The sequence below is a fragment of the Dendrobates tinctorius genome, unplaced genomic scaffold (assembly GCF_039654945.1).
Source record: "Dendrobates tinctorius isolate UK_male_01 unplaced genomic scaffold, ASM3965494v1 ptg000162l, whole genome shotgun sequence".
Classification (NCBI taxonomy): Eukaryota; Metazoa; Chordata; class Amphibia; order Anura; family Dendrobatidae; genus Dendrobates; species Dendrobates tinctorius.
Genome location: NW_027361829.1, coordinates 33569056 through 33585700, shown reverse-complemented (window position 1 = coordinate 33585700; position 16645 = coordinate 33569056). Strand labels below are relative to the sequence as shown.

At 44.3% G+C, this 16645-nt stretch overlaps 1 protein-coding gene across 2 annotated transcripts in view; it reads left to right on the top strand.

The window, feature by feature from the left end:
- Positions 1–16645, top strand: part of NT5C3A (5'-nucleotidase, cytosolic IIIA) — a 63649-nt gene that overhangs the window by 32302 nt on the left and 14702 nt on the right. The window contains exons 1-5 of one of the 2 annotated variants that reach the window (XM_073549954.1): positions 1148–1241; positions 9987–10085; positions 11297–11366; positions 11447–11493; positions 11901–11986. In XM_073549954.1, coding sequence (XP_073406055.1) covers positions 9987–10085; positions 11297–11366; positions 11447–11493; positions 11901–11986 — 302 coding nt within the window. In that variant the 5' untranslated portion in view covers positions 1148–1241. Of the gene's footprint in view, positions 1–1147; positions 1242–9986; positions 10086–11296; positions 11367–11446; positions 11494–11900; positions 11987–16645 lie in introns of those variants that run through there. The other variant, XM_073549953.1, reaches the window with a different exon arrangement.

Here is a 16645-nt window from a genome sequence, read left to right as displayed (position 1 = left end):
ATTTTTATTTTAATTCTATTTTTTACAGGAATATGGTGCCCACAGCCTGGAGGACAGTCTCCTCTCCTCCTGGGTACCATCCACAAATGTTCTGCTTACTTTTCGCATGGTGGGCACAGCCACATGCGGAAAGTAAGCAGAACAATGCATCCCTATGTGGGTGTAATCGTTGCAATTCTGCAAAATTAATGAGCGTGTATTTTTCCGCGATGCGATTCCGCCGCGGGAACATCCGCAGCATTAGCACAGCAAGGCGGGATCCCATAGGATTGCATGGGATGCTGTTTTTGCGTTTTCGCGGCAAAATCGCGTGTTAAAAGCCGCCGTGAAAACACTGCAACGTGTGAACACAGCCTAAGAATCTATCTTCAGCAAATACAGATTTTTCATGTTACTGAGACTGGAGAATGTCTTCCTCTTGGGCCACATTCACTCACTCAGTATTTGGTCAGTATTTTACATCAGTATTTATAAGCCAGAATCAGAAGATGTGAACGTGGCCTTCCTCTCTCCATAGAACTTTATGGGCACCAATTGTCATCTCCTATCTCTGTAAATGGGAAAGTCTTTATTTCCTATGGACAGATTTTACCCATGAATTGAGAATAAAAGATCTGTCCAGGAGGAGAAGGAAGCACATTTCCCATGTAAAAGATATAAAGTTTCTTATTTTCATGTGTATTTGGGATTTTATGAAAAATAAATGAGTGTTATACTTTAAGGGGAGCTACTACACCTGTTGACCTGTGAGTATTCGGGGTTGTTTGTTGCCATGTTTGTGCTTGGTTTAGCCATAGAAACAATTCATTAGCAAGTGAGTACAGCATCCAAGGACCTCACAAAGCCTTCAGTGGTCCAAGAAGCGAAAGCCCTTAGTTTCGATTTCCCAGAGTTGAAGGCTGTGGAAGCGTCTATTCTTCCATGAGAGAGAGGTCTGTGTACAGCAGTGATTAATGCAGTACGAATTTCTTTAGATCTGCAAAAAAAGAAAGTTTCCTCTTAGTTTGAAAAACAAAACCTGTCCCTGAGCCTGAGCCAAGGGTTCGGAATAGACTGTAGCCCCTGATCCCTGCCAGGCTCCCAGGGATGGCACAGGGCCCAGCTATGCCGCTGTACGTCAGCTGCGGGGCTGGATTCCTGCCTCTATTCCTGGCTACGCCTTTATCTCTAGGACTATATAAGCCCTCTGCAGACAAGCAGAATTTTCTTTTCTCTCGTCAGCTGCTACAGGGATTCTCGTGGTAAGAACGTTCTGCCCATGTAGATAAGCTGCTCCTGGTGGTACCGCGGCCACAATGGCTGCCAGCCAGGTGACTGAGGCCTGGAGGAGACGCTCTTGGCTGCTGTGTTGTGACATGTGGGAATTTGGTATTTTACATTGTTTTTTTTAGAAGAAGTTTCTTTTTTTTAAACCATGCATTCACCGGTTTCTACATTTTTATTGTTCATAATTTACTGTTTTGGATCCCAAGTCTGTAATTAGCCAGTTATCCTTACTGGAATAGTAATTGCTGTTATGCCCATTTAGCTTCTTGTACGTTTAGTTAATAATCTGCCTGCGGGTGTTGTAGAGATGTAATGGAAAAATCTCTATAAATATATCCAGAGGAGGGTGCGATGGTATTGTATGTGGGGTGGGTATCATGGCGTATATAGGGGCGCATCAGATTACCTAAAGTGATAGGGAGATCACGCCGTAGCCATCACAATGATTGAGGATTTTTCTTATAACCTTGGAATGTTATTAAAGAGGTTGGTTTTTCCATTAATGCATTGATTTGTGTCTAAAATATATTGTTTTGCACTTTGTTTTTTTTAAAAGTTTTACACTGTTCCTTGTTTTCCTGCTCACAGACTTTGGTCATAAATCAGCCGACAGGAGGTAAATAAGAGTCTCCCATTGATCCAGAATTTGCTCACTGATGGATTCTTTTAACTCCTCTTGCAGCCAACAATAGACATGCAGAGACTATAGAAGGCAAAAGGTGTAACATTTTTAATGAAACACAATTACAGAAACTATTTTTTAGCTAAGATTAGTACATTTAAGAAAGATAATAGTCTCCAATGGTGAGCAACCCTTTTTAGGCTATGTGCCCACGTAGCGTTTTAAAACGCTCACTAAAAACCGGACTCCTTCCCAGAAATCGCGCGTTTTTTTCCGCGCGATTTCACCGCGATTTTACCACGATTATGATCGCGATTTTGCCGCGATTTTCGCGTGCGATATTCAAGCACTTTCCAAGCGATTTGAAGCATCGCTTGGAAAGTGATTGACAGGTTGGTCACACTCGTCAAACATAGTGTTTGACAAGTGTGACCAGGTTTTTACTATTGAGGCCGCCTATGCGGCATCAATAGTAAAAGATAGAATGTTAAAATGCTAAAAAAAATAAAAAAATTCGGGGTATATTTACCTTCCGGCGTACCGCGCTGCCATCCCGGGCCTCAGCGTTCCCAGTAATGCCTTGCGAGACCTGTGATGACGTAGTCTCGCGTTGCTATAGCGATCTCGCGAGACTACATCATCACAGGACCTTGCCGCAAGGCATTACTGGGAACGCTTAGGCCGGGAATGCAGCGCGGGACATCGGAAGGTAAATATACCCCGATTTTTTTATTTTTTATTATTTTTTTTACAGGGGGATGGTACCCAGGGCCTGGAGGACAGTCTCCTCTCCTCCACACCGTGGGTACCAACCGCACATGAGATGCTTAACTTCCCGCATGGTGGGCATAGCCACATGCGGGAAGTAAGCGATTCTCATGCATTCCTATGGGTGCGGAATCGCGGCAATTCTTTGCGATTCCGCACAAAAGAATGAGCATGCTGCGTTTTTTTCCGCGATGCGATTCCGCCGCGGAAAAAAGCGCAGCATTAGCACAGCATGTGCGGAATGCCATAGGAATGCATGGGGGGCTTTCTGTACACGATTTTTAAACGTTTTCGCGCCGAAAATCGCTGCAAAAACGCTTAAAAATCGCTACGTGGGCACACAGCCTAAATCTTTCATTCGATAGGTAAATACCCAAATTCATAGTATCAGAGATTTTTGTTTTCTTTAAGGGAAGCTGTCACCATGAAAATGAAGTTCAATCGCAATGCAATAGTCAGACTGTTCATTACTGTGATGACTGCATAGAAATACATGCTGTCACCCATGGGGTTGTGATATCTGACACAGTTTATATTTCTCGTAACCTGTGTTTTATTCACGTGAGCTCCTGCTCTTTCTGGGATTTTTGTCCCATTGGGCAGTCCTATCAGTGATTGATTGACAGCTACCGCTGTATTCACACTTACACATGGAAGGCTGTCAGTCACTGATAGGCCTGCCCAATGTACAGTCAGTGATTGACAGCTGCCTCTGTATACACACTTATACATGGAAGGCTGTCAGTCACTGATAGGCCTGCCCAATGTACAGTCAGTGATTGACAGCTGCCTCTGTATACACACTTATACATGGAAGGCTGTCAGTCACTGATAGGCCTGCCCAATGTACAGTCAGTGATTGACAGCTGCCTCTGTATACACACTTATACATGGAAGGCTGTCAGTCACTGACAGGACTGCCAAAGGGACCAAAAATCCCAGAAAGAACAGAGGATTTCATGATTAAAACACAGATTATTCTGAATGTTTTCTTTTAAAACTGTATATTCATGTACTCAGCTTCCCTTGCTCTATAGCATGGTGTCTGTAGATTGGGCTCTATTTTCATGGTGACAGACTCCCTTTAATTGAGGGAAACTAAGGAGAACCAAAACCATAACTATGAGAATGGAGCAAGGAGATTAGCTGTTCTGTATCAGAAAATATATGCGGTTTTAGTTCGCAAAATATATTAAAACTGGGGATAAACTAGAATATATAACTATGTATAGTACCTGCCATTCCCTGTGTGCTTCCGCTATGTAGCAGTTTTACGCTTCTGGATACCGGTCAGTGATTGCATAGTCTAGAGGGGGTATCCCAAGGAATGGCGTGGTACCTACCCACCGGTCTGTGCGGAGAATGGCAGAAGTACCGTTCCCAATAGCCTGTACAGGACTTACTTCTGTCTGGTGCTGAGGCTGGAGCTCTCAGTGTTCTGGTGTTTCCTTTTGTTTTTCTTTCTACGTGTTGTTGGTTATTAGCATTTTGTATGATACAACCTCGGCTTTAGGTCTACAGAACCCTATGAAGGCTGAATACACATCTTGTGCTGTTCTCGTGCCGACCGGGCACACACTATTGAACCCATCAGCTCCTGATACTTGGTGCTTGTTATTGGTTTCTGGCTGCCACGTGCCGATTACCTCATCGGACACATACTTTTCAGAGCGTTTGTAGACTGAGTCAGATGGTTATTAGCCTAGTGTTTGGATTACCCAAGGGAACATGGTCACCAAATAAAACTATATTACTGCTTGATAGATGAGAAAAGCCTGATAATCAATAAGCACAAGGACGCTCTGCATGCACAGGTACAGGCTCGCACTTGTGTTAGTGGGTCCGTTGGTCTCTTAAGTAACCAAATATGAGTGTTCTCGCGTATGAGTGCATTAAATTGCTTACTTTACCTTATGGGGTCTGTAAACCAAACTACTTGCACATTTCGTTAGTTTCAGAAGGTATTTTCAGCGTATCCCATTAAGTGATTAATGGCTTTCATTAAAAACTGTAGGACAGGTAGTCTGGCTGAGGCGGAGTATTCCCACTGGCCTGTAACAGGGCTGCAGATCGGCCATCTTGTCTGTGACACATGACCCCTACAGCCAGTCAGGGGTGACCATGATGAAGATACTGTTATGGCAGCTGCCAACGGGCACAATTCTTTTTAATTATCATATATAAATAAGGCTTTGCACTTGATGTCACATTTTATTTATTTTTATATCTGGGAACTGTATTCACACTTTTTGTGGCTTTAGTTTGCATCCCCCCCCCTCCCTGAAAAAAAAAGTCAGGGATACTGAAGGCGAGCCATTGAGTTCAATGACAAACTGAATCGAAAAGGTGACATTTATCATATTTTGGATTCCATTTCGCTCACTTAAGTCATTGACTGACTGAATCATATCTGTATGTGTTTTTTTGGGGTTTTATATGGGAGCTCATAACTGAATCCAGTAACGTAGACACACGTAGTCTAAACCCAACCTTAGGGTATGTGCACATGGTGCGGATTCTGCTGCGGGTCCGCAGCAGATTTAGGTGCGTTGCACCATTGTTTTCAGTGGTAAACTGGAAAACGCTGTGCACATGCTGCAGATTTTTTCGCGCTGTTTTGCTGCGGTTTACAATCTGCAGCATGTCAATTCTTTAATGCAGAAAAGCTGCAGTTTCACACCTCATCCATTATGAGGTGTAAAACCGCAGATAAACCGCAGGACCTTAGTCCTGCAGATTTATCTGTGGTTTTTACTACAAAATCCGCAGAGCCAAAAAACTCTGTGCACATAGCCTTAGACTTCTAAACGTTTTATGGCAATACAAGAAAATAGAGGTCTCAATAAGATGCTTCAAAAACTTGATAAATTGGGGTGCCGTAGTATAAACCTGTTCACCCATTGGAAAATGCTGGGAGTTCTGCGATGATCTGCAGACTGTGCGTCGGTGGTTAAAGGGCTGTTTGTTGGGAACTAATGTATATGAAAAAAGATGACTTTACTGGCTTGGCGTTGGGATCGTATGTGGTTTTATTGTTCCGTGTGCTGATGGTGGCACAATTATAGGGGCGCTGATCATTTTGGCTTCTGGGATCAGTCGAGACTTTATGCCCTGCATTAGAAAGTTACTGTATAATATTGATGATTGTTGTCACAGTTTCTCCACAACTGTCTCTCAATATAAAGCAAGAGTTATTACTAGCACTAGTGCTGAATAGACCGTGAGACATTACCTTCGGTACTAGGTTACACATGTTGACATTTACTAAATGAAATTGCAATATTGCTAAATAAATTTGGTTTTTACAATGATAAGTTACTACCTATCCACTGAAAATGGATGAGCTTCCTGATCGGTCAGGGTCTGAAATCTAGAAACCCCACCGATCCCGAGAAACACTGTAAAGGGCCCCATCTGAATGGAGCCAAGGTCAGGCTTGTGAGCCTCCTTTCCACTACATTGATTCTTAATGGGAGTTTTGGCAGTCACTGTGTCCACAAGATGCTCGGCTCTGTCCGTGCACAGGTTGCGCGTGCAGGGGAGGACAGGCCGCAGAGTAGGCCTGTTGGTTGGCGTGGAACAGTGGAGATGGAGTCAACCTTCTCCTTGCCTGTACACTGTCTTCCCACCAGAAGCCCTGTTTTCGCACGCTCAGTCCCTTTTATGTCCACCCCGCCCCCTACAGTCATGTGCAGAAATCTGCTTCAGTCAGAAAGTCCTTCCCCCGGTATCACTGGTGACTGCCCCGACAGTTCCATCATGGGGACACAAGAAGCTGGCCTAGCCCGGTCCATCTCCCTACAAGGGGGGTAACTTGTCCTCTGGGTATAAACCTCCCTTCTGTGCTGTCATTTGGGTAAAAAAACTTTTATGAAGCTGTGGAGTTTCACAGAACCAGGGTGAGAATGAGCAGTCTGCAGGATGGGTAATAACTTGATCAGTGGGGGGCCAACCTAACCTATCCTAGGGGGATTTCCTCTCCTGTGGATGATAACTTCACAACCCCTTTAGCTCCTTATGAAATACATAACAGTATAACGCTGCACAAGGTCTTTCAGGGACATGAATGATGAGGGAAGGGAGGGGAAGGCACGCCATAGCATATGTCGCTGTTTACCAACTTCTAAGGGATTTTGGAACATGAAGAAAGTATTCTAGACAATTACTGCTTGCATCTATGTCCTTAGTTATGATTAGTGTGTGTACGCTTTTTACCCTCCTTTTCTTCCTTTTAAAGGAATAACCATTTCTATTTTTTTGTCCTGGAGACTGAAAAATATCCAGTGGACATTCTGTATCCAGAGCTGAGGATAATAGTCATTCTTTCCCCCACATTAACCAGGATTGTGCTTTTACTTTTCCTGAAATTGAGCTAGTCTAAGTCCTCTTTCACACTTCCGTTTTTGACCATCATTCAAAATCCGCCAGTTTTTTAAAAAAACGGATCCGCCATTTTTTTTTTGGCGGATCCGTTTTTTTCCCCATTGAGTTGCATTACCGGCGGATCTTGACGGATGGCCATCCGTTGGATCCGTTTTTTTTGCAGATCCGCCAAAATGTTTGCGTCCTCCGGCATGCCTGGACGGACCCTGCAACGTTTTTTTGGCTGCAGGATCCGCATTTTTCAGTGCGCATGCCCGGAGAAAGGAAGTCAGCCGGGGATTTAAACCCTAAATCAAATCTCTCTCTCTCCCCTCTCTCCTCTCTCTCCTCTCTCTCCAGTTACAAACGGATCCGCTTTCCGCCATTTTGGCGGATTTTATCTGACAAGAAAAAACGGAAGTGTGAAAGAGGCCTTAGAATTGCGGCTTATGGGCAAGAACATATTATCTCTTGGGGTTTGAATGTGATGATCATAGGTGATCTGAGCCACCTTAGTATCAACCTTAGCACATTATCATCACCCCCTCCCCATCATTCAGTACTTCTCTTTAAATTTTGACACAGTGTGTGATCAAGGCTGCAATCTCTGGTTTGTGAGGCCATCATCCTGTTTCTCGCCATCATTGCTGTATGCAACAACCCTATTTTAGCGCTGCGTATTATCTCAGATCCAACCATCTATTATTCCAAATGGCACCAGAAAGTATTGAACCATAGGGATAATAGCCAAGAAAGTACAGTTGGGAGCCCTCTGTATTTATGAGCCTGATAAGCCTCCTCTCCTTCTCTTGCCTCTCGCCAATTTATGGCTGCAGTGTATCTACACAAATACATTACAGGGTATGGAACAATGTTGGGAAGGTGCTGGCTCTTAGGATGTTGCTGCGTTGTATGTGGCCTGACAGTTGGATCTACCCTGATAATTTGCTTCCCTTAAATGGGGCGGTATATCCTGACAACAGATCTGCTTTAAATATCCTTTTCAGCACCGTTGTCAAGGTCATGTGCAGTGTCATATATAATCGCCTAATGCATCTAAACATTCCTCGCCTTCATTACATACCCACAAGCGGCTGTTATTGTGCATTCCTGTTTTTTTTTTTTTTTTGTTTTTTTTTAAATTCGTTTATTAAACCATAAGCAGTCTTACTATACATTAAGCTTGATACAAATTATATATATATATGTTCACCTCTCCCAAATCTTTTTGAATTTGCCCGGGCACCCTCTATTTTGATACAGTGTACGTTCATATGGGATAATCGAATTTACCAGAGTGTTCCAGGACCCAAGAGAAGGAGGTGAATTCCCCATCCACTGTAATGCAAGTATCTTGCGTGCCATGAACAGCGTCTCCCGTAGAAAAATCCCAACATAATGACCCCATGCCTCCTCATCCCACACTCCAAACAGACAAATCAGTGGCTCAAGGGGAACTGGGGTTTGTACCAAAGATTTTAATAATGACGTCACCTCCCTCCAGTATTGCGCAACAACAGGACAGCTCCAGATCATATGAATAAAATCTGCATCTATTGAATGACATCTCAAACATTCCGATGACTGGTATCGGCCCATCTTAAAGAGTCGAATTGGAGTCAAATATGATTGATTAATAATATACAGTTGTATCATCCTGTTGTTGGCAGACGGAGACACCCAGATTGGTGACTCCAGGATTTCTTCCCATTCTTCACCCTTTGTATCTGGGATGAGCCTCTCCCATTTCTTCTTAACGGAATCTAAGGCACATTCTGTCCCCACTGACAACATATATGTATATAGAGAGGAGATGAGACCCTGAGGGCCCTGTGATTGGAGAATCCCTATCAGGGGTAGAGACGAAATGGCATTCTCTATACCCATACATCTCATGTGCGATTGAAAGGCTGATCTTAGTTGTAGATAACGGAAAAACCCACATCTCCTGTTCCTGCGCGACACAACCTGCTGATACCACTGTTAACTATAAAAAAAAAAAAAGTGTGAATAACAGAAATTGGGAAATTGTTCTATATCTAAAAAAATGAACATGTCAGATGGAAACAAATTTTCTACCCAGGGATCAGTGTTTGTTTTTGTAATCATGAACTAATCAGCAGAACTCAACTATTCAGTCTCTTCAATTAAGGTTAGTTTGTGCAGATCGGTCTCTACTATGTTGACTGAATCAATTTGCCCAGAAACGACTTCAAGTTGATTTTCCAAAAATTCGTGGGTCCCCGCAAATTTGAACATTTTGTGCGAATCGGACGAAAATGAAAGGAAATGTCCCGCACCATATCACACACTGCTGAAGAGTCACATAATGTCAGGCACTGCCAGGTGGGCTTCACCAGAATACCCTGTAGTTATTACATCACATGGTTAGGGCAACCAAATCGGAAAGGTCTATCACTGCCGGAATAAAACATGAGCGACAGCCAAGGAATGCCATTTTAGGATTTTACAGCCTAGAGGTAGGAGGTCAGAGCGTACAGCTCATTGCACATGAGGACAGAAAAAAAGTCAAAATAGGATTGTGGTATACTACTGCAGTGGTGAAACACATAGAAAATGGGAGTGTTTGTCTCAATCTATGACTAATATCCAAAGACTCATGTAAAATAGGGAGGTGCTGGACCTGCAGAGTCATTGTGAGTGTGAATTTATTGATCTGTGATATTCTGAAGTAACATCACCTGAATAGCACCCTTTTTTTAAGCTTCACACACTTCAATTACGAGCCAGGAGGGCAGTTTAATACCTTGTGTCCTAATTTTGCTAGTATAGAAGAATCCTGATATTTCATGTTGCCTGTGTTTCGGACAACATGATTCTAATGACCTGTTCGCTTTAATTGATGTCTGGGCTCTCTTGTGTCTCTCTCTCTGTCATTCACTGTGGATGTTGTTTCATATGTGTTAAGTTTGTACTTACCGTTTTCTTGTTTGCTAAATAATTGTAGATGCCAGAATTCCAGAAGAAAACTGTCCACATAAAAGACCCAGCAAAAGTTGAAGAGATAATATGTGGATTAATCAAAGGGGGCGCAGCCAAGTTTCAGGTAAGTGTTGTGACTTGTATTGCCATATGGATATCAGCTTACATACTGTAGGTCTTGGAGGAATTGTCTTATCAGGATAAGCACATGGTATACTGATGCTGCGCCAGTCATCCATGGAGCGAGCTTCAGCCTCTAAAAGCAGCCAGCGCAGGGTGAAATGTAAAATGGCATGTAAATTTTACATGAGAAAAGTAGTTGCATTGAAAAGTCCCAATAAAAATATTTTTTTCAGGGATTAGTGATGAGCGAACATGCTCAGATAAGGTGTTTTCCGACCATAATCGTGTGCTGAGTGTCTTCAGCGTGCTTGAATATTATGTTCGAGTCCCTTCAGCTGCATGTCTCGTGGCTGTTTGACAGCGCAACGCATGCAGGGATTCCCTGTTTGTTAGACAATCCCTGCATGTGTTGGGGCTGTTGACCAGCCATGAGACATTCAGCCGTTAGGACTCAAACATATTTTTCGAGCACGCTGAAGTCACTCAGCACCCGAGCATGCTCTGAAAACACACTGTCCGTGCATGTTCGCTCATAACTATCAAGGATATAATGAAATCGCACCATTGAAAAACAGGTGTCCAACTCTTCTGTTATTATTGACCACGGATAAAGGGAGCCTAACAGCTGAATCATGATGTCCGAATTTTAGGCCGCATGTTTTCGGCTGTAGGATATGTCTACATGTAGGATTTTTTAAGCATTTTTATTTCTGCTGTTTTTTTGTTCTGTTTTTTTTTTTTTTTTTTTCAAAAAGGAATCTGTAGTTCTTGGACTGGCCAGTGGCTCTCCCGACCTGAGAATGACTGCTTCATATACAGTATGTCTGAGTCTGAGCATTGTCCTCTGATCTCGGGCTGAATTATATGGCCGCCTGACTGCGCCCTAAGATTACTGCTATAGAGTTCAGTTGTGGATGGCATGCTGGTACCTTTTGGGTTGTGACTTCTGTTTTTTAGGTAATGTCAAGTTCCCCACCCGTATTTCCAGATGCTCGGGCTGCTTTGTCCTTCTCTTCTTCCCCTCTTGTTCACTTTGGCTGCAGTGTATAACCCCAGGCACAGCAAATATGTAACCTAGAAAACGATAGTGGAGATCCCACACTTGTGCTTTAATAAAAGGCTTAATGTGTTCTGTCTGATGGATCCATAGACAAAGCTGTTGTGATCTTGTGTCTTCTGGAAGTCATTTGGTGCAATTCTTTCTCTTCGTAGGTCATAACAGATTTTGATATGACATTAAGCCGATTTTCCCACAATGGAAAACGATGTCCCACTTGTCATAGTAAGTATACTTCATCTAAAATTCTGAAAAAAATAATTCCGTGCATTTGTTATTTAAAATCTTTACTTTTTCATCTCTAGATGTAATCGATAACTGCAAATACGTAAGTGATGAATGTCGAAAAAAGGTATGTACCATGTTATGTGTCGCTGAATGTTAATGGGGCTGTCTATGGTGGCACGGCTGCTCTTTAGTAGCTGAGTCATCTCTGGTTTTCAGGTAGCGGGTACAAAGACCACAGTGGGCTGCTGCATGCAGTGTTGGAGGCCCATCGAATAATAAGATTGCTTTCCCGTACCCTTAGAAGTTTCATGAAAATGTGTAGATTTAATCAGCAACGCCAGTCACTGTGTTGTGAATGTATTAATCTACTTATTTAATGCCGGTTTCCTCTCAGGAGGCCATAGATTGCATCATTAGGAGGCAATGCCAGCATGGGAGAAAGAAGGTGGCACGCTACAAATAAACTACAGAGCACATTATAATATAGTTACCTCCATTTTTAGTCTTTTCTTCTTCATTTTGTTTGTCTAGTTACATGAACTGAAAGAAAAATACTATGCGATTGAGATAGATCCAGAGATGACCATCAAAGAGAAATACCCCTATATGGTTGAATGGTAAGTCAGATCTACACCGCCATGTGCCTGCACCCCAGACGAGGAACGACCGTTGTAATACATAGTCCGCTACATGCCTGCGCCCCAGATGAGCTCTGACCATTGTAATGCATAATCCGCTACATGCCTGCTCCCCAGACTAGCTCCGACCGTTGTAATACATAGCCCGCCATATACCTGCACCCCAGACAAGAGCTGACTGTTGTAATACTTTGTCAGCTAGCCGACCATTGTAATGCATAGTCCGCTACAAGCCAGCTTCCCAGACGAGCTCCGACCATTGTAATGCATAGTCCACTACATGTCTGCTGCTCAGATGAGCGACGATCACTGTAGTGCATAGTCCGCTACATGCCTGCACCCCAGACGAGCGCCGACCGTTGCCATACATAGTCCGCCACATGTCTGCTCCCCAGACGAGCGCCGATCGTTGTAATGCATATAGAAAGAACACCGTGAGCACAACTCAAGATGGTGCTAAGGATAGGTTACCAAACCGTTAAAGCAACAAATATAAACCTAGCACTCAACTTAAATATATTTGCAAGTAGGTTTATTGTAGTACACCACTTGAGCTAATCCTCCCCCCCTCAAGTGGTGTACTACAATAAACCTCCTTGCAAATATCTTTAAGTTGAGTGCTAGGTTTATATTTGTCGTTGTAATGCATAGTCCGCCACATGCCTACACCCCAGACGAGCGCCGACCGTTGTAATGCATAGTCCGCTACATGCCTGCACCCTAGACGAGCGCCGACCATTGTAATGTATAGTCCAGTAATAGAAGGCTTCTCGATAACAATCACATCACAGGTTTGGGCCACAGGTAACATGGAGACGAGTTGTGATACACACAGAACAAAATGGGAATGAATGTAGCACACAAGTGGGAGAGGTTATGACCGGATTATTGTGTAGGACGTCGCCCTCCATATTAAGACTAGTGCAGTCAAAAAAAAAAAAAAAAAATATATATATATATATATATTTATATCAGCCAAAGGAATCCAATTTTAAAAGGATACTCCATTATTTAACAAAAATTGGCCACATAGAGGAAATAGATTAAAATAAAGACATAACCAACACTCTCCTGTTTCATCTAGTGTTGCCTGCTTCTCCCTGCTAACTGTCCGCTGCAATGACTTGCCGTCCATGTGCACGTAACCGCTGCAGATTCACTGGCTGCAGCTGCAAGTCCCTTTACTACTTTTGTATGTTCTAAACCCAGGATAGAAACAATATGAGCATATACCCTGCAGTAAGTAAAAGCAATAGTGCATCTAAATAACTTGGAGTACGTTGTAAACACTGTTTTCTCTAATAACCTCCCGGGTGCTGTCGTGAGAGGTTATCCTCTCATCCTACTAGGGACAGGAAATACGAAAGAGGTCAAATAGCTCCTCCTACCCTCGCTCCTCAGTTTTTTCCTGTCTCTACAGGTAGGGATGAAGAGATCATCCTGGGTGCTGTGCTGGTGGCAGACACCTGAGGGGAAAGAGAAAATCCTAGCCGGCCAGCTGGAGTTGGTTGGCGTACCTTCCCTCTCCGCGCAGCTGCTCCTGTCTCCTTGTGGACTCAGGACATGTGCTCCCTCTGTCTGCACTCTCGGTATAGGTCTGGGGGAATCTTCGGAAGGAGGCCTCCTCGAGCTCTCCGTCCCAGCCTGTCCCCCTGCTCTTGCAGCGTCCTGGCCATGAGAGAAGCTGGCCTGCTTTCAGCGTCTCTCTCCCTCACTTGCGGTCCAGTGGCTTGGGCGCCCAGAAGTGACGTCAGACGCCGGCCGGCGAGAGCAAAGCATCAATACCGGTATGCGTTCCAGGCTGGAATGCAAGGGAACATTGTGAAAGAAAAGATCGGATTAACCCATGGCGACTACCGGGAAAGACAGGTCCCCCACTTTAAGGTCCTTAAGGAGGAACAGCCTTCCCTACAGGAGGACACTAAAGGCATCGTACGCCAGGAAATTCAAGCTTCGCTGTCATCATTCTCTCAATTAATATCTGCCCCTAGTGCTCATCCAACAACAAAAAAGAGGAAGCTGCAGCAGGAAGAGGATTCGGACTCGCTGGATTCATTCCAGGAAGAGTTCTAGGAAGAGGGCCAACTGAGCTCGGATTCAGACTCGGGAGAGAATAGATACTACTTCTCCGCAGTGAATATGGAGGAACTCGTAACAGCGGTGAGAAGAACCATGGAGGTAGAGGAAGAAAAGCCAATACGATCCGTACAGGAAGAAATGTTCGGCGGCTTACGTTCTAAAAAGAGCCTGTACTTCCCCATACATAAAAATATAAGGTATAAGGGAGCTAGAGGAATGTGAGATTCCTGAGAAAAGTCTGAGTACTCCATCAGAGCTAAAAGAAAGATTCTCAGTAGACGACGAGTTGGCAGGGTGCTGGTCCGAAATACCCAAAGTAGATGTTCAGGTTGCCCAGGTAACAAAGAATACTACCTTGCCTTTTGAGGATTCCTCGCAGTTGAAGGACCCCTTGGAACGTAAGATGGAAGGTCTCAGGAAATCCTGGGAGATGTCGGCAGCACTATTGAGCACAAATGCGGTCTCCACATCGGTCGCAAGATCAATGTCCTGCTGGCTAACCCAGCTAGAGGACCAGTTAGCATCAGGCACTCCCGAGAGGAAAACCTGGCTTCTCTTCCATTGCTGCAGAATGCTACGGCTTTCCTGGCAGACGCCTCTGCAGAGTCCCTCAGAGTAACCGCTAGAGCTGCGGCTCTATTCAACTCTGTAAGACAAGCCCTGTGGCTAAAGTCATGGATGGGGGATGTTGCGTCAAAAATGAAGTTCTGCTCCATTCCCTTTAAGGGCAAATATATGTTTGTACCTGCACTAGATGAATTGTTAGAGAAGGCCTCAGACAAGAAGAAATCTTTGCCAGAGCCTAGGACTGCAAAAAAAGGGTGCAAAAAAGAGACCCTTTCCTCCTCCATGAGAGCAATCCCCCCCCCCCCCCCAATACAGGGGCAACGGCAAAATGGGATGATGGAGCTACCCCAAAGGGGGCCGCGGTAGGAATCTTTTTCTTTCCCAGGGCCAGTATAAGTGTAGACCATGACGCCCAGAGAAAGGTGGGAGGCCGCATCTCCTGCTTCCTCCCAAGGTGGCGGGATATATCCGCCAACTCCTGGGTTCAAAATTCTATTCAAGAGGGCGTAAGATTAGAGTTCTCTTCTCGTCCCCCACAGAAAATAAGGATAACTCAGCTACCGACTCAGTCTCTCCAATCCACACTGGAAACGGGTCTGAAAAGCCTGCTAGCCTCAAGGGCTATCTCTCCGGTCCCCGAGAGCGAAAAACGGGTCACTACTCCAAGCTCTTTCTTTTAAAAAAACAAAAAAAAAACAAACGGGTCTCACAGAACTATAATAACTTGAAGCCCCTAAACCAGTTTATCTATTACAGGTGATTGAAGATGGAGACCCAAAAGTCAACGGTTCCCCTGATAGGGAAAAACTTCAGCATGGCAACAATCGACCTACAAGAAGCAAACTACCATATCCCAATTCACCTCAGTCATCAGAAATTTTTAAGGTTCGCCGTAACCCAGGGAAGTGCTTCACTATCAGTTCAACATCCTCCCATTTGGGCTCTCATCCGTGCCACGAATCTTCATGAAGATTGTCAGAAGCCATGGCCCACATCAGGGGTCTTCATATTTCCATAGTCCCATATCTACACGATTTCTTGCTAATAGCACAGTCAGCGCAGATCCTGCGAGAACATACAGGGATGACCTTACAGGTACTAACATCACTCGGGTGGTTAGTAAATCACGAGAAGTCAGAGCTCACTCCATCTACAAAGAAGATCTTCTTGGGGATCCTTCTGGAATCTCCGACCCAGACATCCTTCCTGCCCAGGGAAAAGCAGATACAGCTGAAAGCAAGGATAAATATGCTTTGGAGCAGGAAGTCGGTGTCATAAAGGTTTGCCATGTCCATCCTCGGATCCATGATGTCATGCATCCATTCGATAGCCTGGGCCCAGGCACATACCAGAGACCTTCAGAGGGCTATACTGGCACAATGGGACAGATCTCCCAGATCAATGAAATAGAGGATACCAATACCATTCCAAGTACGAGCTTCATTAGCCTAGTGGGTCAACCCAAGGTAATTAAACAACTGAGTGCCTTGGATCCAGAGCCCATTAAGTACCATAGAAGTAGACGCCAGCAAGAGGGAATGGAGAGCTATGGTCTCTCAGACATCCTTCCACGGTCTGTGGTCGGTCGAGATCAGCAGACATTCCTTTAACTTTCGTGAACTAAAAGCAGTGGAGAAGACTCTCAAACAGCCAGGTCTATAGCCCAGAAGACCCATGTAAAGATTTACTCAGACAATGTGACCACGATCTCCCATCTCTGGCATCAGGGGAGGTCAAAACACAGATCTGAATGCCATATCGGTGAAATTATTCTCCTGGGCCGAAAAATACCTTCTCTCGGTTTCTGCTCTTCACATAAAGGGAGCAGACAACAGCGTGGCAGACTTGCTAAGCAGGAAAGATGTTCATCCAGGAGAGTGAAGCCTAAACCCAGAGGTATTCCAGTCGAAAGAAGGGTGTACCCAGAAGTCGACCTATTTGCGAACCATCAGAATACAATAGTACCCCCGATATTTTTCTCTAAACCCAGAC